We start from the raw sequence: 27,653 nt of genomic DNA on the forward strand, positions 1-27,653 counted from the left end.
TTTATAAAGTAGTTTTGCTCATAAAATTATTATAACAATAATAATAATATAATAATAAACACAAAATTTTGAGAAATTTATATTTAAGATAAAATAACATTCGTCTATAATATTATAATCATAATCATTTTCGATATTTTTTTTAGTTAATTAGCGGGTTTTAGAAACATTTTTTTTCATTCGAGCGAATATTTTTTTCCAAACTTGGTGTGTCCTTTTATATGTCAGTTTTTAAGTGTCTTTTTTTGTAAGTAAAAAATGTGTGTTTTTTTCAAAGATTTTAAAAAGCCATGTGTTATACTAAAGTGTATTTATATATGTATGTCAAAGTATTTTGATGTGAGGGTGATTTTATGATAGTTTGATGGCTTCTTTTGTTTTGTTGAGTCTTCTGTGATTTGGGGTTTTTGGCAGTCTCTGAAAAAAAGAAGATTATTAATTTTATTATTGAATTAAATATTAAACATTTATAAACTCTTATTATATTTAATGGTTCGAACTTTATAGAAGTTAATATTGGTCTTAATGTCGATGTCAGTATTAGACATTACACGCTTTTTAAAATTCTTTTAAGGTTTAATAGTAAAATAGATCTTTGTAAATTATGAACGCGTCCTCAAAAAACAGTAAATTTTAAAATCAAAATAGATTTTAATACTGGTTGAACTTATTTTTGTCAAATTTACAATTATTTAAAGATAAGCCTGTTGGTCAATTTGCCTCCACCGCGCGAAACTAATTTCAGGTAAAGGTATTTGAACAATTCATGTTGACAAAGATCAGGAATTTTTATCACCTGACTTTTTACCCACAACAATTTGTAATTGCTTTAAGTACGCGCGCGCGCGCGTGTGTGTGTGTGTGTAATTTCTTTGTAGTATCTACAAAACTCAAAAGATCGTTTTTATAATTGTGTAAATTTAGGCGTTTTTGACTTAAGAATAGCAATTGACTTGTGAAAATAATAATAATTACACTAGTTCCTAAAGTTTAATTATAACGTTTTCTTATTCGTTAGCTTAACAATTTTGGGGACTTTTAATTAATTTCGAATTGTAGGTTCATTAAGTTAGGTGTCCATACGTTTTACCCACTAATTGTAATTTACAGACGTGATAATTTTGTGTATAATCTCTGGGGATGTATGGTAATTCATCGGCCATTGTCTTATCCCTAGTGTCTCAAAATCAGCCATGTGATGTCATAAAAATGAGGGATTATTCATATCTTTTTTGAGGTTTTCTTTCACACTTCTCCTCTCATCTCCCTCATTTTTATGCCGTCACATGTCTGATTTTTGAGACACTTTATCCGGCTACCTCTCTGTCCGATTGGGATTTGCCTTTTAGAAATAATACCTATAGAAGCTCAAATAAATGATGCCTGACAATATTTTAGAATATTTTGTTTTCCCCTTTTTAGTGTCGATTTGGTTAATTAACCCCAGAATTTGTTATTACCTTTATCTTTGAATTTTTTAAAACTCTAAATTCTTTATATTGTTGAAAGAAAAAGGGGGAAAAGGGGTAAACTCTCCAAAATTTTACATTTCAAAAGTAACAAGAAAAATATATTAAAATGAATGCAGCAATGACGACATTTGTAAATTTCAAAGTATTTTTAGAAAATTACTTAAATTAACTTTTTGCCATTAAATAGCAAACTTAAGGTTTTTAATTTAAGAAATTTAGCAGATAAAGATGTGATAATCATTTGTATCAGGTATAAGCAACAAGCGAAATAAATCTAAAATAATATTTGGGGGGCAGATGGAGAGGTCGTCAATGTGTTGCCCCCCAACGACGCCTGAAAATATGTATAGGTTTCGTGATTTTTTTTCTCCAAATTAATTACGTTGCTAATATAAGCTGATTTTGTATAGTTTTTTTTAGACGACCGACGGGCAGAAACATCCAAGTTATAATGTAGCTTCGCTTTTAAAATCTCACATGATGCACTTAAAAATTTGAGTTTGTGTGTATTTGAAAGGGTCAAGACTAGAAGCTTTGTTTATTTTTAAATAAGACATAAGATTAGAAAAGACCTTCAAATCTAGCTTGAAAGGGTGTTCGGAAAACAAGGACAAAACCCTTCGCATCTTTAAAATAGCACAGCTATTAAACAGTATAGTATGTTCGCTCGAATAATTTAGGCATTAAAAGTACTACTTCAAGGATTTAAAGGTATAAGACAATGACCGATAAATTGACGTACATCCCGAATGGAGATACACAAAATTACCCCTTCTATAGATTGAACCAACCAATCAAATTAATAAAAGTCACCAAAGTTATTTATCTAACGAGTAGGAAAACATTATTATAAAACTTTTGGGAGTGGGACTAGTGTTTTTTTTTAAACAGCCAAATATCCTGTTCCCCTAACTACATATTTATGAACTGAAACACCTGTCTGTCTTTTTAAAGCGAAGCTTTTCTATAACTAGGGTCGGTCCGTACGTAACGGATAGCTCTTTTCGTTAATTTAGGCATGTTAGAATTGTCCTATCGATTTCCAACTTTGCAAGATGATTCCTATAGGAGTTGGGTACGAGTTAGAAAGCGAAGCAACTTTATAATCGTTACCAGAAAGTCAGTACGTCCATTTTAAACATGTTGCTTTTTAACATCAAATGTTTATGTGATAAATCTATCCGATTGGTCTGTTTTTTGGAATACTGATTCCTAGGACAACAAAGTACATTGTTATAAGCGAAGAATCTCTATAATCAAGTCCTAAAAATGCAAGCATGTCCAGTTTTGAAACTCTACATGTGCTAATGTTCGTTTGACCTACCGGTTCAAGTCGTGTCTTTGCCATTAATCAAAATATTATAATGATTAATATTAATGATTAATATTTTTCTATATGACCTTATTTCTTTATTATTTTTACAAAGAAAGAAATACTAAAAGAATATAATTTCTGTTTAATTTTGTTCTGACTATAAATTTGTAATGTCTCTTACAGACGTCAATTTGACTGTGCTCTGTTTATAGATTTCCTGGACATAGGTCTTGTTCACGCACTATGGCTCAGCCACTCTACTACAAGTCACCTACATTTATATGTCCGTATGGATATTATTCAAAGCTCAACAAGGGAAATATATTCATAAGTAGCACAACGATAATAAGCTAATAACTTGCTTAGAAATGTAAAAACAAGAATGACAACATCCATAAGTGGCGAAGCACAAGAAGATCATTGAATGAATAACGAACAAATTGAGTTATATAGCAGATGTCCAGTTGTCATAAAAAAGAAAAATAAGAGAGAGAATGTGCAAAATCTCAAAGAAAATCATACCTATTACAAGAAACAAGAAAAAAAATTTAATTGACGCAAATGGACTGACAGACATATCATTACCCAAGTTAAAGAAAAGAAAGCTTTGAAACTTTTTATGAAAATGTCATCCTTGTTTTAAGACTATTTATATATATTCAATTTGAATGCATTTAACCGTAAATCAAACACCTTTCTAACCGACTTTAAATCATCAATTTTAAAGAAAAATCATCGAACCTAAATAAATCTATAAAAAGATTATATTTTAAAATATCTAAATCTAAAAAATAAAATCACATAAAACCCTACCGGGACATATGTGCAGCTTTCCTAAAATAGAAGTTAATAAAATCTTAAGCTTCAGAAAAAAAAATTACTTTTGCCCGTAGCCTCTGGGGCCCCCTCCCCCATATTTTTTTACAAAAAAATCAGGGGGGGGGGTAAATTTTTTCTTCTATGAGAGGGTTGGGGGTGTCCAGTCCAACCCCCATGAAAATAGCATATAACCACCAAAGTAGGTATATTCCCTAAAGAGTAGAACCCAATCGGTTCTTTACATATTTCAACTCTTTAACTCTAAACACAGACAAACGACAAATCGAATTATAGAGCTTTTTTTATTTTTACTCTATTTTAAGGAAAAAATATTTCAAAAACTCGATTTTTCCAGATTTTAAATTAGCTTTCTTCAAAATTAGAGATAAGATGTAAACAATTTTAATTTCTTAAGAGCTTAAAAATTCATTAAGAAGATTATTCATTGTTCAATTCTTTGAATTGACTTGATAAAAAAAGCTACTCTTTAAAAGTAAAAAAAAGGAATCATGTTAGTTAAGTAGGCTAGTTATTATTATATTATAATTACAAGTATTATTCTTACTGTTTTATAGTTTATTTTTATTTTGTAGAGATTATAGCTCTAAGATAAGTATTTAATTATGTGATGTGTTGATCTTTATGGATGTTGTCATCCCTTGTTTATTTCTATTCTATTAGTCATACTCCATTCATATTCTCTAGAGGTTACAAGATTTCAAGTTTAAATCGAAGATGATTAAAGTCCCTCCACATATCATGACGTCATACTATAGAATAGCCAATGAGAGGCCAGTATACACTGTAATTGACCAATGGTAAATTTATGCTAGCATCTCATTGATTATTTTATCAAATGACGTCATAATCTGTGGAGGGATTTTAATCATTTTCGTTTAAATCATTTTATGATAATGGATTTATTATTACTAGGATATTACGCCCGATTTTCATATACTATAATAAACTGACACTTGTAGCTGGCTAAAATAACGATCCCTTTATCAACCCCCTTTTCCCCATCCCCTTTCTTCCTTCTGTATGGACGAACTGACCAATAATTGATGTCATTCATGTTAGCAACCTAAATTGACGACAATTTGTTCTGTCTTAATATCCACGTATATTCTATATCTATTTCTATAATACAGTTTGACAGCTATAGATAGGTAATCAGGTAGCTTACTTAATAAATGCTTAGATAATGGAAAGTAAACTTAAATAGCTATAATTTTTTATTTTAATTGCGGATTTGTGATTATAACACATTAAAAATATTTGCTTCATTCTTCTTTTTAAAACTAAAAGTGGGTCATTTTGGTAATCCCACCCCCACCCCCCTCCCTTAAGTACCTCTAAAAGCCTATAACACTATGACGTTATTGAATAAAAAGCTAAAAAAAATGTATTCTATCGCATTCTATGTCTTAAGTTTTCAATAGAAGATGCCTAAAATTTTTTTGAATGCAGAATGATGTCACCAAATTAGAAAAGAAAAAAATGTGTACAATTCCAGGACTGAATGGATATTGGACTGTTCATTTTACTAGTCCCCAAAGTTTTGTAATAACGTTTTCTTATTCTTTAGCTTAGCAAGTTATGGGTACTTTTGGTTCACTAAGTCAGGTGTCCAAACGTTGCAACAACTCGTTGTAATCTACAGAAGGGATAACTATGTGTATAATCATTAAGGACGTACATCAATTTCATGGGTCATTGTCCTATGAGAATTGAACCCCTATTATTTAGATATTAAACAAATTTTAGAGGAAAAAGGGATTACAAAAAATTTGTGTGCCATTTTATACAGGGAGTAAGGGAGGGGACAATGGATCGAATATTCAATTTTTAGGAGTCTTAGACTTTGGGGACTGGCTTAAAGGGAACATGCAAGAATTTAGCAGTTTCTAACCAATCTTGGGGACCAATTATGAATGACGTCACGCAAAATCATGCATAATCTCGCGGCAAACTAGCGCGTCAACAAAAAGATAAACAATAACAAGCAGACAGAATATTTTGATTTTGAAAATTATTTTGTAAATTGAATCATTACATTTTTTATATCTAATTCTTGTTTAATGTTAATTCATTCCGATTAGTTCGTTGTAGAAAGAAATTATATTAAGATTATTAGTTATTATGAGCAAAGCCTTCCTATAATTAGGTCCCGCACATTTGTACGTCCGTAACGATTAGCTCTTTTCGTTACTTTAGACATGTTAGATGTTTCTTATTGATTTAATGTAAAGGCAAAAGTTTTTTGTCTTTAGCTTAATATTTCTGTAATTAGTGATCCGATTAATTTCAAAATTTTAGGGAAAATTCACGAAGTCCTGAGTTGTTCAAGGTTTGTTTATCATTAAAATCTCAAGATGGTGTTATTTTTTTTCTGTCCTGGATGCTAGGAGCGCAGCTACCAGTTATCCTAAGATATGTTACTTAAACCTTAAGATCTTTAAAATTAAGATGTACTTATGTTCTCAACTATTTTATTTATGTAGTATGAAATTTTGACGCAAGGTATCTCATTTTTATTTCGTTAAATGAAATAACTTGAGTTAAAAGTTCTGTAGGAAGGTAATTGTTTTAGTAAGTTTTGTAATATAATTATTTAAAGGCTTTTTCATGTCTAAGCTTTTTAATAAATACAATAAAAAAAATTTGGGTAAAAGAAGTTGTAAAAGTAAAATGGTCTATTTCCTTAATTTTCCGAAGTTTAAATAACAATTATGAAAATGAATTGTAAACAAGGGTTTTGATCTCTAGAATCAAAGGCTTGTGGTATAGCATCAGTTTAAGGATGGTGCATTTCGAATTAAAAACAATTCAAAAAGTCAAAATTTTCCACTAAAGGTTGCTATATTGCAAATACTTGATTTATCTGGAAATATCTGGGTTTTCAACCTTAAAGGGTCACAACTATAAAATTGAATTAACTGCCCATTGTCCCCTCCCTTACTCCCTGCATTTTATATCCCCCTACATCCCTCACCCCCCCCCCCCCCCACCTCCCTCCAAAAAAAAGATTGGACGACCTTGAATTTTTTAATAGCAAAACATTTTACAGACCCCGTAATCCCCGAGAAGAAAAAAAAGTCTTGCATGAATTTCACAAACTCACAACTATTGCAAAATTAAGAAACTGCACACAAAAAAAACCGCGAAAACATTAGGGAATTCTTTTATGTTCAATCTTTTTAGAATTAGAATACAATACAGTTAAAATAAAAAAAACCTTTTTTTTTATAAACATCAAACCTTAATTGACTTTTATAAATTTATTACTGACAATTAGTTGCATTTTTTTTAAAATCAAAGACATTTTGAAACCACGCATCTGACAGTGTAGCAGTTGGTAACTTTTGGAGGATTTTTTATATAAGATTTTTCTTTTGTTTTCTAGTTATGTCGCAGTATGAATGATGTCATTCAGACAACAAATAATGTTCAAAATAAACCCTTCTTTCAAATCTGCCCAGTTTTTTTAGTAGCGCAGCTACTCTTAAATTCATTCGCGATGTTGTTTTGTGTTTTTAAACTGTAAATTGGACTGCAAAGATACCCAAAGGTATATAACTACTTTTTTTCGTTGACTCAATAACTTTGGAAAATTTTTTTCAGCTAATGATTTTATACTAGAATGTACTGTACATTTATCGTCTGTTTTCTTATCCCTTATATTAAAAACTCTGAGATGGGTTCTTAAAAGATAATGCCGCGTTTTTCCGACATTTTTTACGCTATGAATAACAAGTGCGGCATACGCGAAATCTAAACAGAGTATACAACTTAAGAATTCAAAATTTTTAAATTATTAATTTAGCCATTTGTATAATGTATAATATAGCTCTAAAAATATGTATTAATTAATATGCAGCAAAAATAGATTTAAGATAATTTGTTTTTCTTTTATAAAGGCTGTACTAACAAAAGCGAAATAATTAAATAAATAGTTGTATACTCTGTTTAGATTTCGCTAATGCCGCGCTTGTTATTCATATCGTAAAAAATGTCGAAAAACGTGGCATTCATCTTTCAAAAACCCATCTCTGGTAATCATAAAGTGATCGGTTTGAATTGAATAATTGAATTTGACTTTTTTATACAAAAAGCTACACTGCTATTGCATATTATATTCCTTGTTTTCTAGACAAAAATCTACAAAGATTATTTACATTAGTTTTCAAATTTGTAAGTAAGCTTTTAGCAGGGATGAAGCAAATGCAGGGTGAATTTATAAACTCTAAAATAGCAAGTTGTGTGTATGTGTGTGTGTGTGTGTGTTTTTGTCTGCCGAAATATCGTAAACGGCTGGAACGATCGTTTCACAATTTGTTGGGAAGTTTATTAATGGTCCAGGGCAGGTTTTGTTTATATTGTGGGGGATATCTCTCCATAAAAGGAATGCAAACTCTAATATTTTTTCAGAACAAAAATTAGATGAAGAGTTTGGGAGGGGGGACTTTTTGGTTGAATTCCCTTGAGATTAAGAGACTATTTTTTTTTTGAAAAATACGATTTTTAAAGTTATTTTGTCGGATATATTCTCTGACACTATGACCAACATTAAGCAATACTACAAGAAAAATATAACTACTAGGTAAGTAACATAATACTTTAAAATTGACATATCATTTTACTGACAATACTATTAAAAGATTTTGAAGCTATTTTCAAAATACCTGACCCTACAAAAGAATTTGTAGTCATTCTATTTTTTTGCGCCCAGGTCAGACGTCTATTTTTGACAACACAAAGCATTTCGATATATTATTTCATGGATGTTGCACCAGATTTTAATGTACGATACCTCCTATCTACCCCCCACTCACTCCTACTGGATGAATTAACTGACCAATAAGTGATGTCCATGTTAACAAGCTGAACAAGTTAACAAAATTTCCCCTGACAATATATCCACGTATATCCTGTATCCATTTTCAGGTCATAGCATTCAACAATTTGTCCTATGTGTTGATTTGTTTTATTTTATGTTCATTGTTTGTTATTGATAGCGGGCTCGCACATACTATATAGCTAAGGTTTCAACGTATGTAAAGGTAAATTTAATCTTTATTGTAAGGGATGATTGTCGCCTATTTATCCTTACTAGAGTTGGAACAATATTACTATATCGCTATTGGCTAGTTTTCTATAAGTACATATCTATTTATCTATTTCTCAATAAATCAATTTTCCTTACCCGCCATTACTATCTAAAAGAAAGAAGTAAATATTTATTAATTTTTTAAAAAGATTTTTTCAATTCTATTTTTTTCACATTACCATCACCAAAGGGTTAATTTGATTAAAATTTTAGTTTTAATATTTTAACACTAAGAAAGTGTCACCACAATCGAATTCTTTTAAAATACAGTTTTCTTAGATTTACTCTATTATGAACGTATATTTTTTATTAATGAAATAAGGATTAAATACTTCAATGTAATTCAAATATCTACATGAAGTGAAAAACTTAATTCATTCCATAAACAAATAGAATAAAGGTCTTATCGCTTTGGTCAATGAGAGTTTAATGAGGATTATTGGAGCACTATGAGTTTTAAACACTTAACCATTGGAAGACTCGAGCTCATTTATAGACGTTCATTTCCTATATAGATCTGTCATGGATCTTGATGCAATAAAGCAGGCTGTTTTGTAAATGTTAAAAATTGGAAGATTTCATTAAATAAAAGTAATCGCAAATATACTTAGTAAATAATTGACTAATATGTTGATTTTATTTGCTACACTGAGAACATAGTGGCCCTTGTTGATATTTGTAGAGCGTTGCAACAATCGATATATTACTAATTGGATTATTACTAGATTTTCATGTGCTCTAATAAAGTGATGCTCATAGCTGGCTATAATAACTATACCCCCTTCCCCTCCCCTCCTATTGGAGGCCCAATAAATGATTTTTATATTAACAAGCTAAGTTGAAGACAAATTTCCCCAGTCAACGTATCCACGTATTTTCTATATTACATTGTCGCAACTCCGCAATTTACCTGTTATTTAAGACATCCTAGCGGTCTGTGCTCTGTAGGTGCCGTAGATTTCTGTATGCACGGGCAGATAGCTGTAACCAACAGTGAAGATCCTAGATAGATACATAGATAGACATAGATAGATACACTGCTAGAAATAGATAGATACATAGATAGATACAAAGATAGATACATAGATAAATAAACAGATAGACATAGATATATAGATAGACATAGATAGATACATAGATCGATACACAGATAAATTGATAGATACAAAGATAGAAATAAATAAATACATAGATAGTTACACAGATAGACATAGATAGAAATAGATAGATACACTGCTAGAAAATGATAGAAACATAGATAGATATAGATAGATACATAAATAGATACACAGATAGATATAGATAGATATAGATAGATATATATAGATAGATACATAGATAGATACACAGATAGATATAGATAGATACACATATAGATACATAGATAGATACACAGATAAATAAACAGATAGACATAGATAGATACACAGATAGATATAAAGATATATACATAGATAAATAAACAGATAGACATAGATAGATATATAGATAGAAACATAGATAGATACACTGCTAGAAATTGATAGATGTTACTTTTTGTCTGTCTCTCAGAGCGTCTGTATCAATATGTCTCGCTAACTGCTGGAGCGATAAGGATATTCTTTGTAGTGAAGCATATAGGGCTTTTAAAAAAATAATTTATTTTTTTTTTTTTGGGGGGGGGGAGAGGATAACTTTCAAGCTCACAAGAGAAATCGCGAATAGAAAAAATTACGTCACTAAGATTTTTTAAAATAGAACTTTTAAAATAGAATTATACACTGATAATTATTTAATAGTATCTAACACAAAATCTATTCTTGTTAGATTGATGTTATATCACAAGAAAATTTCCATCGTCAATCTTCTGATTAGACTCAAATAAAGATTTATTTTCAGCACCTGTATTTACAAAAATAGTAGTAATTGGATCATTTAAACATATTTCCATATTGAGAGGGGGTAAAGAAATGATTAACATCCCCCCCCCCAAAAAAAAATAAAAATGTTAATATGTTGAATTTTAACCTCAATCTTCCCCACCCCTATAGGGACCCTGAAAAGTCTGAGTTTTTAACCCCCTCCCAAAAAACATTTTAGGAAGAGGGTAGAATTTTAAGTGTAAAAAAATACGGCGTGCTTTCGTGCCGTTTTACCGCGCCCCTTGAACGTCCGTGTATTAACAGAATTTATTAATGGTTTAAAGCTATTTTGCGTGACTTAATATGACTAACGATAATAATTATCAACCATATTTATTATTTATAGAGTAACTTTGCTTCAAATAAAAAAAGCAAAAATCATTGCTCTTTACCAAAAATAGAGTTTCAAGGAAAATTTAATAAGAACTTGAAAATTGTCTCGAAAGGCTTAAAATTTATAAATAAAAAGAAATTGTATCATATACGTTTTATAAAAAGATTAAATGCCAGTTGAGTTTGATTTTTTTTTTCTAATAAAGAAAATTAATAAATTCGGGAGAACATTTCTTTTATTCCCGACTCTTTAGTTCCTTTAAGGGTCTTATATGAAGTTAATATGAAGTTTTTAAGCTTTTATTAATTTATTTTATTTAATTTTTTGAGGTTGGGGGGGGGGGGGTAGTTAAAACTCAGATTTAAGGTAGAAAACAATAGGATCCCAGGGTATCAAATTTACACACATGGTTGTTCGGGGTTAAATGCTCCCCCCCCCCCCAAGCAATGGCTAAATTACACATTTTGTTGTATGGGTGATGATTACTAAGTGGCTGCGCTTAAAATACGATATCTAGTAAAAACAAACCTACACAACATGGATATAAAAAAGCTTTTCCGGTATTGCTTTAAAAGCGAAAAATATCCGATGGATTTAAACCGGTTCTAAGCCATACTGAAAAATTATATATAGCATCGTAATACAGACAATTTACCATGAATATTTGTACAGAAATCTTAAAATTAATTTAAGTTTTGTTTGTCTGGGCCTTGGTACTAGTCATAATTTTTTTTGATATCCGAGGAAAGCTGTCCATAATACGATGCGACAAATAACTATTAATGATCCATTCATTGAAACTATCCAGGGAGTAAGGGAGGGGACAATGGATCGAATATTCAATTTTTAAGGAGTCTCAGACTTTGGGGACTGGCTTAAAGGGAATGTGCACGAATATAGCAGATTCTTACTGATTTTGGGGACTTGCGCATCAATGCCCCGCTAACTAGCTGAGCTAGTTTTGAATATGCAGACAGAAAAGTTTGTAATTTATCGCTGGTTTTAACAAATATTTTTTCCCAAGAAAATGTCTTTTCATGTATAGAAACTCTACTGTGATATTTATGTATTAAATAATCTAAGAACCGCTTGAATTTTGGGGTCAGTTATAAATATATAAGAAGGGTTGTGGTAGTTCTAAACAAGATTTTTCTAGTGATTAATTACAGAATGTTTACTACATTGTGATGTGTTGATAATTTAATTTTCAAGTAAATGATTTTTTTCTTAGAACTAATTTTGTTCTAAATTTGGTTACCATGATCCCTTAACAATTTTGGTAAAATTTTCTTGAAAAATCTGGTTTTTATTGCTTTTCAGCGAACCCTCTTAAATTGAATTAATTGCCCATTGTCCCCTCCCTTACTCCCTGGAAACTATCTATCTATAATATAAAGTGTATCTATAAATGATGGTGAATGATATAATGTAACCCTATATGATTAATCCCATTATCCTTGTTACAAACAATACATCCGCACAAATATTCCAAAATTAGACACAATCATCAATTCATTCAAAATGTATATTTCAGGACTCGTCAGCCGCCTGTAAGCAACAAAAAATCAACCTTAAAATTTTACAAATCAGCTGGAAGTTTAAATTTGACCCTAATATGGCAATTCCTTTTTTAAATGTTTTTTTTTCTTGAAAGCATCCATAAAGGTTTAAATTTGAGGCTTAGTCGCAGCTGACGCGCAGCTTCCGAGCCCTGGTATATATCTTACAGTGAACAAGTATGACAAAATTTATAAGCAGCGAAGCAATATAAATAGAAACCCCAAAAAGTCGTATGGACAAATAAGTTAAAAAGTCAGACAACTTCCAAAGAAACATAAAACATCTCATATAACAGCCGAGAAAATTACATTTTCTCCTCGTGGAAAATAAAAAAATAATATACAGATAAACGTATAAAGTTCTATTCTAGAATAAGCTATAAGTATTCTCATTCATCTTAAACAGCAACTGAGAAAATCACAGTTCCTTAAAATACCTACTTCATGACAGACAGTTCATTGATTAAAGAAATCTTCACAAAAAATAAAATCTATAAAGAGTAGGAAGTCTGATTGAAAACCAAAAAACGAAGGAAGGCGATAAATAGTTAATTTTAACTAGGGGTAGCTATTCTAACAACCAATTCTACAAATAATCACGAAACCTTTTAAACTAACGTAGAAGTATATTTTTTTCATGTAATTGAAGAAATTTATATGTTCTGTACGTATGTTTTCATCACTCCAAGTTAAACAAAAGACTCCGCTTTACATTTTAGCTTTAAAAAGAAAAAAATGTGCCCATAAAAAATATCAAAATATATACTGGCCTGCCATATCCAGTGTATTTGCCTATCATTGGTCATATGTACATATTGTATGATGTAATTTTTTATAGGCACTGTATAGAGCTTAAAAAATTCTTTGAGGGAGGGTTTTTTCCCCCAAAATAGATATTAATCTGCTCTATAAAGTCTAGTGACAAAATAGACAGATATGAGACATCCTGTTACGTTTATAAAATTGTAGGTGCTGCACTTCATAGATCTAGAAAATCTTTATGTCTATCTGCTAAATCAATTGGTTCTGTTCTGTAAATCCAACTACTTAATTTTTACCATTTTTTGTCTATCTATCTATCTATCTATCTATCTATCTATCTATCTATCTATCTATCTATCTATCTATCTATCTATGTGTATTTTTCTACCTATCTATCTACCTATCTATTTATCTACCTATCTATTTATCTACCTATCTATTTATATACCTATCTATTTATCTACCTATCTATTTATACTTATCTACGTATTTATGGTATCATATCTACCTATCGTTCTATTTTTTCTACCTATCTATTTATGTATCTATCTATGTGTATGTTACCTCTCATGGGCATCAGGAAGGACGGGAGTGGGGGCAACGCTTCCTCCACGACGGGGTCTAAAATTTTAATATTTTCAAACATGGATTAAATCTATTTTTTTTCATTGTTATCAGCGGAAAATTTCTATAAAACGATGCCATAGATAACTGTAAAATAACTTTCTGTAAAATGTAAAAAACCCATGAGAATTTCTAATTTTGTCAGGGGGTTGGATAGCCCCCCCCTTTCTACACGCTCCTGCTTATAATTGTAATGATTTACAAATTCTAATAAACTAGTGTAAACTTGTTTAAAAGGGAATCTAAAGATTTTATAACCATAAAAATATATTTAACTAAATTAGATTGAAATGCAAATGTTATTTTAAATGTTTGATGTAAATTACATAAATGTACTAAAAATCACTTCAATATGAAATATATCAAATTTAAATGTTACTTAAGATTTAGTTTCACAATATAGAGAATTTTAAGTTAAAACCTTAAGATTTTAATCTTTTCATTATATACTTTATTTAATTTACAAGATAATACTTATGTTAAAGTAACAGGATCTAGGTCTGTCTGTCTGTACCGAAGGATCTTGCTAACCGCTGACCCGATATGTTTTGGAGAGGTTTTTAACTATTTTTTGGGTGGGGGAGAAATCGCGTCTAAAAAATGACACCTGTGAGAAAAGTATTTTACTTTCTATTTTTTTAAACTATAAAAAAGGGTAGACATCCACTCCCCCCCCCCCCCTCCATTAAGTCCCCATATATGTATTTAGAGGCAAAACCACATGTAGAACCTCTCATTTACTAATTTCTCAGTTTCTCAATACAGACAAATCCTAATTATTGAGCAGCTATGCTTCTAAGCAAATATTGTTGCTAGGGAAAGTAACTAAAAAAGCAAAATGGCTCTTTAAAAAAAAACAGTCGTCATAATATATTTTGTTTACTGGCCATTTTAGTAACAGAATATTTGCATCTACTCAAGGTCCAATATTTTTGTTACTAAGGGTCAATTTTCAATAGCGTAGATACTCCTTAAATATGATCTGTCTGTTCATCATGTAACCCAAAATAAAATTGCACCTTGTTTGATTATTTTTTAATTTTAAATACATGAAATATAAGCTATCAAATGAAATTGTCAAATGCCATGATTTCCTGATAATATGTTCCAATATTTATTTATCGCATCGTATTATCCACAAATGTTCGCAGAAATTAAAATCATAAGATTTAAACCAGTTTTGTCTAAAGGCCTGGTATTGATTTTATTTTAAAGTTTGTGGAAATTTTTCAGTATGGCTGAGAACCAGTTCTAATTCAGAGGAGACTAATTGGTTTCATAGCCATACTGGAATTTATATCATATTTTAATGTTTAACAAAATGTTGTAAGTTCTTGCAAGTTAATTTTATAATTTGATAATTACCTGAAGAATTACAAAAATTAATTGATAAAATTTTGAATTTAAAGTTATGTAGGTTGTTACACTGAGTGTAGGCGGATATTTGATGAACTATGATCAAATAATATTTTGCTAATGGATTTATCATTACTTGGATCTTACACCAGATTATCATGTACTCTAATAAAGTGAAACTTGTAGCTGGATTATATAACGATTTCCCCCATCCACCACTTATAACCCAATTCCCTCACCCTCCTACTGGATAAACAAACTGACCAATAAATGATGTCCATTTTAGCAACCTAAATGGACACTTTTTCCCCTGTCATAATATCCACGAATATTCTATAGCCATTATTTATTTACAACCCATCTAATCAACCTTAGATCCTCTTCCCGGGGATCTGGGTTAAGTAACATCCAACAGATAACCAACTCTTTCATTGCACGACCTTTGATAAGGCATACCCCTACTCTTTGTATCTGACATAGCAGCAATAGGAACCAATTTTAACGACTTTAGTTATGACGCGGTGTTGAGCCGAGACTTTGACAGGTCTTATATAAATTATTACTTTAGCTGCGTAACTTAAAATTCCTTTTTTGGCTACTTAATGAAATAAACTTTGATTTATGATCATTTAGATAACTTTTCAACTAACTATTATCAAATCTAATTTTAATAAGGATTAAAACATCCATAATAGCAAAGATAAAAAACTAGCAATTTAATTTATTTGCTATTAGAAATAAGTTTTTTTTTCTCTCCTAAAAATCTAATTCGATATAAAAGGCTTAAAAATCTATTATGTAAAGTTTAATAAAGATAAGATAATTCTTTCATATCTAAAAATTACTTAGTTTTAACGACAGACTAGATTATTATAAGAATTATTTGCATTTGAAAATTCAAAATATGCAACAAATTTAATATGGAGGATAATTTAAATATTTTACCTTTCTAGAAAAATTATAGTAATATATTTGAATTTTGATCAAATTAATTAAAGGATATACCGACAAGAACAACTTTTTGAATAAGTAGCGCAGCGATAACAGCAATTTTTTTGTTAGGCGGGATAAAGATAACCTTAAAAAGTCTACTGTGCATCTTTTTTTTTTTTGTAAAATGTAACTTTACGACTGACAGACATAACATAATTATATAGTAGCTAATCAACGATAAAATATCAAAAAAAGGTGCTAAAAAAATTGGCTAACCTGTCAAACATCTGGGACTCGAGTTTGCCAAACTCGTGCTTGAGGTCGGGGAAGTCATTGGGGAGAGTCTCAACGATGGATGGATGCCAGGTCCTAGGCAGAAAAAAATGTTAATCTCAAAATTAGCACTTATATTATACGGCTTTTAAAATAAACACTTGATTTGTTCTAAAAATATGCACTTTAAGAAAAAAAGCTTTCTAGAGAAAGTACTCAAACATTAAGTCAATAAGTTGTCTTAGATCATATAATAGTTATTCATTGAAAGGTACATATATAGACAGCTTTACTTGTATAATAAAATAAAAAATAAAGATTTGTTAGACTCAAGGGGCCAAAGGCACATTATAACAAAACTGTTATTATTTATATAATATTTTATTTTATTGTTTGTGGAAAATTGTCTGTAATATGATGATATATTTAATTTTTTAATATGGCTAAAATTCTGTTCCAGCGGATAATTATTGGATTTGAAGGCATACTGGAAAAGAAATTTTAAATGTGGTATACTGTGGTATGCTGACCCTTATTAAAAAAGTTGAGCATTTATTTTTTGAAAAAGGCATGGTGTAGCATACATATCTACTTCTTAGCTTAATTGATTCTAACAAAATTTTTTTCTTGTATTCATTTGAATCCAGTGGATAGGAACCGGTTCTCATCCATGTCTAGCATCGAATTATATCCAGCTTCATCACCTTGGGGCTAAAAAAACTGGTTTTAATCTTATAATTGTACATTCTATATCCGCGGAAAGCTCTTTATAATAAGATGCAAAAAATAACTATACTCAAAGGCTAAGGTCACCGAAATTTTAAAAAATAATGGCATAATTAAATTTCCTCTCAAAAACAATTAATTTCTAATTAAGTAAATTGCCAATTAATTTGATTTCAACTTTCTTTAGCAAGGAAAATTTTTACTGAAACTCATTACTTATAAAATTCTGTAATTGGAGTTTAAAATCTTAATTGGTTTTATAAACTTTATCATTTAGTAATACGATCTCAGATCTTAATTATCAAGAAGAAATAATTGAAAATTAAATTTTCTAATTTTAACCTAAAACATATAATTGGAAATTGGCTGAATTGCTGACATAAATATAAAATACAAAGTACAACAATACTTTCAACAAAATTTGATGAAAAATAAATTGAGGGATTATTGTTTTGATGTTAGTTTCCAAAGTACAGCTTTAGATTCATTTTTAGAGTAAATATTTTTTTTATAAAAATATTATTATTTTGCAGTTGTAAGGTTTTTTTTATGTTAAACATGGATGATTATGTCCAATATTAACAAAGATTTAAAACAATTTTTTTTAAAAATAAGACATTTAAAAAATCTCCAATCTTTACTTTTTTATATCAGTCTATATTACCATGACATTGTACAAACCTAGCACCGTATCAATGTGCAAATCTTATCACCCAATTAACCAACAGACTCAAAAAAATATAGTTGTAAAGTAGGTTTGCTATAAAATTATAAAAAATCGTCCTATTTATGACATATCATTATTATAGAAACTTTGTAAAAAGCTTATTTTAGACTGTACAGATACACTGTACTGTTGAAATGCACCACATTAATTTCTGGTTAATAATGTCGTCTTTAGTAATATTGTTGTAATAAGGTGGTAGTCTTTTTAATTGGTTGCCGTTTTTAAGTTTAACCAATATAGAAAGAGGACCAAGGAATTCCCATATTGTTTTTTAAGATCTTTTCAAAAGGTTGAATGGCGCGAATGGCGTAGATAAAATTATGAGAGAATAAATGATATACACCGGGATAAGACAATGGACAATAAATTAAGGTATTTAAGATAACATTCTTATCAATCTTTGGGTACTAGTGTAATTTAAATATTCACCTGACTCTGGGCTCCTCAGGGGCCCTGAGGTCCTGGCTGCCCTTCAGAGAGGACACAAAGTTGGACCAGAAAGAGGCCTTCTGTGTCAGGGGGATGTGGGCGGTGTACAGGTCGAGAGACATCGTGATGATTTAGGCTGAGAGGAAAGGCAGCAAATCTGAAATCATTTCAAACTTTAATCATGATTAATGTTACATTCCACTATGAAGATTACTTGTTTTAATTTATAAGCATAAATATGAAATTATAATTTGATGTAATTGAAGAATAAGGCTAGGTAATTTAAGAATTCCATTTAACTATTTAAAACAATCCAGGAACCTATATAAAGCTGCTACAAAATGGATAACCCAATCGATTTAGTAGTTATCACAATCCTAAGCTACAGACAAATAAAATTATATAATAGAATAGTCGATTTAAACTCTTGAAATCGACAGAATACAAAATCTTACTTTAAAAATTGAAAAAAGGAAAATTTTGAGATTTTGATAAACGAGATTTATTTTTAGATATTTTATTGAAATCTTTTTCTATTCTACGTTCAATTTAAATAAATTTTGCTTTAAATGCAATATAAAAATTATGAGTTATAATTTTCTATTATATAAGCAAGATCTTTCCGTCTGTGAAAATTATATTAGTTTTTAAGTCAAAGTTTTCTTTCACATTTGAACAGAAAAGCTTCATTTATCTAATTATAATTTGTTTTTAATGCCCTCTTTTGTTTATTCTTTATAGTCTGACAATGACTCAAATTAATTTTTCAGTAATTAGGATTTCTTAAAATAAATTTTAATTTGAACTTCTGACATTTTCAAGGTTTTGTGTAAATCTCACGGGGAAAGATATTTAAAAGTGATGTCTTTTACTTATTTGTTAATCCTTATATAAAAGTAAAAGAATATATGTCTGTCTGTCTGTGTACCGAAGGAAATCGGTAACCGCTGAACCAATACGATTCCTGAAAAATGTTTTTTCTTTTTAGTATAAGGGACGAAACAATTTCTAAAGGGACATTGAACTGTAAATTACACTGGTACCCAAAGTTTTATAACTAATAATCTTATATAACGATTAAAGCAATTTGGATATTTTTATGGAATTTTGATTGGCTGGGTCAGATTAAACTATGTAGTAGTATCCAAACTTTAAACTATTAATTTGGATATACAGAAGGGGTAATTTTGTTTATCACCATTTGGGATGCTTTATGGTCCTTTTCCCTTGAGATCACGGAGGAGAGAAATTGAATCGGGCCAATACTTTAAAACATTAACTATTAACTAACCCCCTTCTTCCTGACTTTCCATATCTATTCTCAAGTTTTCATTCATTTAATTTAACATAAACAAAATTACATAAACTTCAAACATTTAACGTCATTTCTGATTCACGTATCCCTCGTCAGGGAAACAGGGATCAGACAATCCTGATATAATAGTAACAGCATGTCTGTTATTCTGTCTCTGTGTGTGCCAAATGATCTTGCTAACCGCTGAACCGATATGTTTTTTCCTTCACAATAAAGATTAACATAGGTCCTGGTTAGGATGCTGTGAGTATTGGTGCAAAAAATATGACGTAACAAAAAAAAATAGCCAATGAGAGTCCACTATAAATTTTACCATTGGTCAATAACGGCCTCTCATTGGCTAATTTTTTTTGTTACGTCATATTTTTTGCACCAATACTCACAGCATCCTGGTTAGGTTTATAAATATTTTTAAAAGGGGGGAGGTTGACCCGACCCTTCCAAGAAAAATCACCCCTAGGAAAAAACCTTTTTTTTTTGAAAAATAAAGTTGAGGGTCGGCTATCCCCTTATTCTTTAATATGCGCCCCTAGGAGCCTCTTGGGGCATAGCCGTAAGTAGACAATATACAATTCTTTCCCAATTCAACCGTTTATTATTCTGTCTTTGTTGGCTTTTAAATATTTTGGAGTGGTTATTGTCATTATCCTCTCCCATTCCTGCATTTAGCTTTCCCGTGTGCATGAGCTATTTTAAGATGGTAAGGCATTTTTGTTTGTTTTAGCTTTTATTTTTTAAATTGAATAACAATGAAATATTGTATTTCTTAGTCATTTCATAAAAAGGAAAAAAGGGAGTAATTTGTGTCTTTTTCTGCTAAGATCTCCAGAACGGCTGAGCGTATAATTTTTTAAATTTAAATTTTAAATTTAAAGGTCGACTTTCTCCAACACAAATTTCTTCAATTGTCTCAAGAGGCCTCATGGGCGTAGCCGCCAGTTTTTGTATAAAGTGATAAAAATAACTAATTTACTTTTTAGATAAATCTTAATGAATACGAAACTTTTTGTTATATTTTCAAATAAAAATAAGACAAATATGGTTTAGAAGTAATTAAAAATACAATCATTATTAAAAAAAGTTTTGTATCTTAATTCTAATATTTTTCGTTTGGAAAATAATTAAAAATAAAATAATTAAGTTCTTTTATTTTCATTGTGGTTTGACGTCAGGAAAAATAATTTTAATGGTGATTTCCCTTGAACCAACTTGTGAACTTTTACATTTTCAAATTATTTATTTTAAACCCTGTATGAAAACATGTTGCGTACCTGCCCTGTGGGTCTCTAATTATTCAACTATAACCTAACCTGAATAAAGCAATTCAAGTTTATTCCTCTTGTAAAACTTAGGGGATGTAGGGGGGTGGGTTTGGGTTATGTTGAGTGGGTGGCCGAGAAAAGTACACAAAATTCTTTCAAAGGGAAATTATTGATCTTCATATTTGTAAAACAAAAGCTTACAATAGAAAATTTATATTTTATTTCTGTTTACTTTGCTTCATACTTTTTTATTGAAGTGTTATTTTTGTTTTGGTACATCTTAAAGTCTATTTTTTGTGGTAGATTAACTGCCCAAACAAAAAAGCAAATAAAATTGTTAATATTTAAAAGTTTTCTGTAGAAATTGTCACTGTTTTTTTTACTTTTTAGTTGTACATATTTATTATTTATCTTTTCCTGAGCCTTTAAGCTGCGAACTTTTAAACATGTAATATCCTAGTTTTTTACTTCACAGTAGTGAGTTTAGCCTTTAAATAGCAGGGCTCGGCAGCAACTCATAAGTCTCAAATTTTAACCCGCTTGTGTGAAAAACAGTAATTCCGAAACGATAGCTTGTCTGTTTAGAAACAGTTTAGACATCTAGCATAGATTTAAATTTATAAAATAACGAATTCACTGAGGCTTATGCGCTGCTGCCGAGCCCAGATAAATAGGTTAACTACTTGTTATCTTTTTAGCTTTAAAGTCCTTGTTCCAGAAAATTGTCTGGGCAACTGCAGCTAGGCTGCTGACAATTCTGGGTTTGAAAGAAAACAACAAAAATTGACCATTGAACCCTCCCCTATTATCTTCAAATAAAATAGGGGGGACAGTTTAATTTCTATAATAATCCCCATTAGATATTGAATTATTTCAGAATAAAAGTTGGGGGGGGGGGGGGGGTGGTAGGTGTACTTTACTTTGTTCGAATAGGCACTTTAAGGGAAACTGCCAAAACTACCAACACTAACCCGTTTTTTTGGATATCAGCTATTGATATCTAGTGTCAATTTTTTGTTTATGAGTAGAACCATTATTGTATCAGATTATCAAATTCTGGTTACGATTGTCCTTCATAAAACACGGTTAGTTTTTTATTAAATGAATAAGTTAGGGTACAATGTTTGGCACTTTCGATATAAGTAAATGATAATGAAAAACCCATAGATAGTTTTCATACTAAATTTTGATTTTTTAATTTTTTTTCTTAAATGTCATAGCAGAAGATGCAAAATGTCGTCTTAGTTTTTGAGGGTTTTCATATTCTCTGAAATCTAAATTATCAAAATATTTTTTTTGGTAAATGATTATATGATATATTTCAAACATTTTATCAGAAAAAAATATTTAAAATTATAAAGTAGAAACCTGAATAATTTTTCTTGTGGAAATACTTTTCTTTAATTTTGATAAACATATGTCTGCTAGCATAAAGATGTTTGTACTGCCAATACACGTTGGGTTTTATTTAAAGAATTTCTTTAAAATGTTTTTTTTTACATTGTATACCAATAACGCAAATTGCTATCAGAAAACCCCCGTACCCCCCAATCGACTAAGACTCGCCTACGGCCCGATCTTTTAGGATTGCTTTGAAATTCACATTTTTGAAAGTCTTTCAATAGTATACACAGCAAATTCTCTCTTTTTTAACTAACTTTCCGAATTATATACCTAAAGCATTTGAATTGACAAAGGTTATGCTAATATTTTTACCATTCAAGTTTATTTAATATTCTAATAATTAGCGCAACCCTCCAAGTTATGGCTACTTTTCATGAACATATGATCTAAAGAATAAGCTCTGACGCAATGTCATATAAGGATATTATAATATTCATTAAAAAAATTGTTATTTTTGCATATATGTTACATTTTACAGTGTTTTGTGGCTCAAAAGAAAGACAATTAAAATTTATTTCATATTATATAGTTTAAATTGCATAAGATAACCTAGAAATAGTAAAAAAAGTCCCTTTCTTTTTTTGTCGTACAACAGAAATTAACAAAGATTTTTATTAAAAAACATCTTAGTGTAAAAATTAAAAATTTTAAATATGGTCACAAAAAGATTCAATTAGTTTATTAAATGTTTCATTTTCAGCAAATGACGATTAATCTCTATTACAAAGAATAAAGTGTAAAAAGATATTCTCGTTTTAATTTTAAGCAACTTAAAATGCATTTTAATACCTTTTAATGATTTATTTTTTAAAACATCATTTTATAAAATGTTATTGATTTTTAAAGTTATATATTATAATGTTTTTAAATTTTGTTAAGATTTTGTTTTAAATGTAGAAAATTGGTAATTCTAAACATTCAAAAAATGATTTTATTAAATTTTCATCACTTAAATTGCATGTTTGATGAAATTTTCAACTGATAATTCAAGAAAAATCGTTTAAGTTTTATTATATTTTACTTTGAAATGTTAAAAAATATAATTATTGTCAAAAATGTGGAAGTTATACTTTCCTCAAAAAAAGACCTAAAACATGCAAATTAACACGTGTAATGAGATTTTTTTTCTTTCAGGTTTAATTTTAAGAAATTATTGATATTTTTTGTAAAAAGGATTTTATATAAAAAGTTTTAAAACTCGAGTTATGTAGTAGTTCTAAAAAAGGTTGCGAATTTATGCAATTTTCTTGCAAAAAAAATTTTCTAGGATTTTAAAAATAGCAAAGGGTGTTATTAGACGTACTTACAGATACAATTGCTAAGTCATTTTGGCCAAACACTAAAATAAAGTTTTGACATCTGAGGGTCTAACCGTGAAAAGTCAAAATTAGTCAATGTAATATGTTAAGAAAATAAAAAAATATCATGAGATAAATTTGAAAATAAAAGTTAAGTAGCCCAAGGACTAAAGATTCCATATTTATTTTTTTTCTGTTTTCCTTAAGCCTTATCTATTCCTCTTTCAAAGTACTAGGGCCAAATACAAAACTGCTATCTAAAATCAGAAAAGGTAGCTAAATCTAAAAAATATAGGCAAAATGAAACCATACACATTGAAACAATAAGTAAGAATGTATAAAAAATAATTTTAGTAAAACTTCCCAGGACCTATGAGAAGCCACCTTGTAAAGGAGAACCATAAAGGTTCAGCGGTTAGCATAATCCTTCGATGCAGAAAGACAAATATCTTGTATTTCATTATAAAAATAATAAAATTTTAAAATTTCATATTTTACATGTTTGTGTAAACGTATCTTGAGGGCTGTAAAGGGTAGAAAAACAAAGGCATTAAACGCATGAAAAATTTGTTAGCTGGAAAACACACGGGGCTATTGCTTCAAAATACATTTCTTGGGGCAAAGCTACTCTATAACATTTGATCTCTTTGTATGTAGCAAAGAAGTAACAAGCAATCATTAAAAAACTACAGATAAAACAGTTATAATAACATTTTTTGCAGGTATTAGCAATAAATCGATTGGCTTGCTATTATTACCTATTGCCTAATGGGGGCGGGATTCTCCGTCGATTTCAAGTATAATCAACTAAAGAATCCATGATCATCATCTGCTTGTAATAAGATGCAATAACGCCCACCACTGGTGGATATTAGGTTAAGTAACATCCAACCCTTTGATCGCACGACCTTTGTAGTCCTAACTTTGGATGGTGTTGAGTTGCGCCTGTTTATGGGCCAAGGTAATCTACTCTAACTATTTATATCGGTTTTTGCATGCTAAAAGGAGCTTTACTTAAAAAATGTACAAAAATTTTTTTTAGTAATTGTCCTTGTAATTTTTAAAAGACTAGGTTGACAAAAATGGAAGCAGACTTTTTATGTTTATCTACTTCTTTTATGAAAGGTCAAAGCCAAACTTAAATTTAAAAAGAATTGTGTGTTCTATTTCTACCTTTATACATAATATACTAAATCAGTTTGGTATTACTATTAGCCAATAAGATCTCAAAACCACGGAACCGAATAATTTATAAATATAATAAAGCTTTAATGTTACTGGAATAATATTGAGATATCTTGTTGTAAAGGGGGGGGGGTCATATCCCATTAGAAATATCTATTCTCTTCTTAGTAGTTTTTTCAGCTACTAGTCTTGGCCTAAAGTTATAATCTTACAAGTTATAAATCCTAAATCACGTCTGATCAAATAAGAAATGTTTTTTTTAAATAATAAAAATCATAAAGTCATTTAAACAATTTCAAATAATTAAACCTTTAAAAAACATTTAGAACTAATTAAAAATCAATTTTTGAAATATATTTTAAAAATGAGGTTTAATATTTAAATTTATGACAGGCAATTATTTAAATGAAGTGTGAAATGACCGCTAAACAGCTTAGGATGACCGTCAGTAATATGATAGGTAGCAATTCATAACAGCTGATATTTTAAATAACAAATTTGTTATTTTAAAAATTGCCAGATTTTTTTAAATGATATTTTTTGCATGGAAAGAAAAATATGATAAAGAGATATAGAGGGGAGGGAGGGGGAGAGGGGGGTGGGGTTGTTTAAAGATATAAGAGGATGGATTGAATAAAAAATATTTAACCCAAATTAGAAAGACAGACAAACAGACAGACGGACTTTGATAGATTGATAAATGTCTGATTTACCTTTTAAACCCTGAAAATTTGATTTTTAAGCTTTAAATTTGGATAATTAAGAATAATTTTTTGTATTTATAAAATTGTGTGGGCAGTTGTAAATCAAATCCTTATTAAGCGCATATATTACGAGTTAACAATTAAAAAACAATCATCCTTATGTTTTAGCAGGTAATGTCAATTACTAATCATCAAATATGACAATTTTATTAGATTATTCTTTAGGTAAAGTATTTTTAAACTGGGATTTTTAATCTAATAATTAACAAGGTTTAACAATGGATATAGAAAATAAGTGGATATTATGACAGGGGACAAATTGTCGTCAATTTAGCTTCCTACAAGTTTATCACTTTATTAGAGTACATGATAATCTGGTGTAAGATCCAAGTAATAATAAAAACATTGGTAAAACATTTGGCCGGACAGACGTAACTACACACTACAATTATAGTTTGGTTGTGCTGATAATATACTATAGAATAATTATTATATCAACGTCAATTTTTTCTAATTAATCTTGTATTTTTATTTATTAGAATACATTAGTTAAAATAAAAAATATGACGAAAATTTTGAAACAAATTAATTTGGAAGTTTTCTTACTGACATAATAAAATTTCCATTAAAAATATATTCATTTTGGATATTAATTAGTATCTGAACAAAAATCTTTTAAAATTATGTTTGTTTAATTATTGGAATGGAAAACTTTAAATCAAAATATCATGAACTGCAATTAGATTTTAACAGAAGTCAATTTTTAACAAGAAACAAATTTTAAAAATGTTCAGTTTAAAAAAGAGGATGGGGTAAATTGGAGTGTAATTTTTCTGGTACCCAAAATTTCTAAACTATTACCTTATTCCTTGCGTTTTAAACTTTGGTAATTCAAAAAAACATTGGTTGTTTATAACATTGTCTAAACTTTTAAACCAATATTTTAATTCTACACAAGGTTTTTTCTAAAAATTGATTATCATATGGGATGTATAACTTTTTATGTCCATTAAGTTTCCTCAACTGTAGCTTCAATATTAGGGCCTGTTCGTCTGACCGATAAAACTTCTCTAATTTTTTATTGGTTAAAAATGCCAAAACATTAATTGGCCAAACGATCAATAGGTAAGACATCCGAATATTAGTGCTGCGCTACTTATAATTTTAAAGGTTTTAATTTAAAATAGTTTAAAGTACGTGTGTATATCTAAAAATATCTTCAGTAGGTTTAGTAATTACTTTAAAATGCTGATCTTTCAATATTTAAATTTTGCAAATTGAATTCAAATTTACGTTAATAGGTTACTAGGGGGTGAAAATGATAACTATGTTCAATAACAGCGCAGCAATAGTGAGCTTAAAACATTTTTGATAAAACTATGAAGAGAAAAAATTGACAATAAATGTTTAGATATGACATTCTATATGCTTAAATTCGTCAAAAAGATTGAAGTACTGACCCCAGAGTTTAAGTAGCTACGCAAATAAAAAATTAACACCAGTTTTAAAAATAGATTTTTGAGAATTTAATTAAAACTTTTCAATTTTAATCTTGGAAATTTTTATATTAATTCTTTAAGAAAATGTATTTAATTTCTGAATATTAATTTCATTATCTATTTATATAAGAAGTCAAATGATGAAATTTTTGAATCAACGTTTTACTTTTGCGCATTTTAAAACATAAACCTTTTTATTATTTTTGACTGTCAGTTTTCATTGTTATACTTCAAAAATGATTCAAGGGCATTAAAAATAAATAAATAGAAAAACACATAAAAAAATGTTTGGGAAGAATTAGAAAGCCTTTTTGAGTTTTAAAAATGCTTTTAATGAATTACTAAACTAATAATAACATTAACTTTTAAAAATCTATTTCATATAATTTCAATGTTTAATAACCTATCCTTTACTAAATTCTTTGATATCTGTAATAAAGTCCTTAATAATTGGCATTTAGCTATGATAGAGCGGTCAGCCTATACTATAATGTGGAGTGTTTCTACCTGGCTGTGCTAAGTGAAGGTGAGTGTTTGACTAGCAGGGCAAAGCAAAGCCTAGCCTCGAGATATTGCCTTAACCTTCCCCTTTATCAAACATCTTTTCCTAACAATAACAATCCCCCTTCCTGGCATGGACACTTTT

The 27,653-nt window shown here is 29.4% G+C and overlaps 1 protein-coding gene across 1 annotated transcript; it reads right to left on the bottom strand.

The window, feature by feature from the left end:
• Positions 1-66: 66 nt before the first annotated feature.
• Mf (myofilin) lies at positions 67-27,653 on the bottom strand. The gene is made up of 6 exons (XM_080172878.1): positions 27,515-27,653; positions 18,341-18,497; positions 16,462-16,554; positions 13,837-13,893; positions 9,627-9,718; positions 67-417 (listed from the first exon to the last, which is right to left on the bottom strand). Exons 2-5 carry the CDS (start codon positions 18,460-18,462, stop codon positions 9,634-9,636), a joined length of 357 nt encoding a protein of 118 aa, XP_080029004.1. The 5' UTR covers positions 18,463-18,497; positions 27,515-27,653; the 3' UTR covers positions 67-417; positions 9,627-9,633.

This window comes from Acartia tonsa, chromosome 9 (assembly GCF_053477335.1).
Source record: "Acartia tonsa isolate MP-2025a chromosome 9, ASM5347733v1, whole genome shotgun sequence".
NCBI classification, from domain to species: Eukaryota; Metazoa; Arthropoda; class Copepoda; order Calanoida; family Acartiidae; genus Acartia; species Acartia tonsa.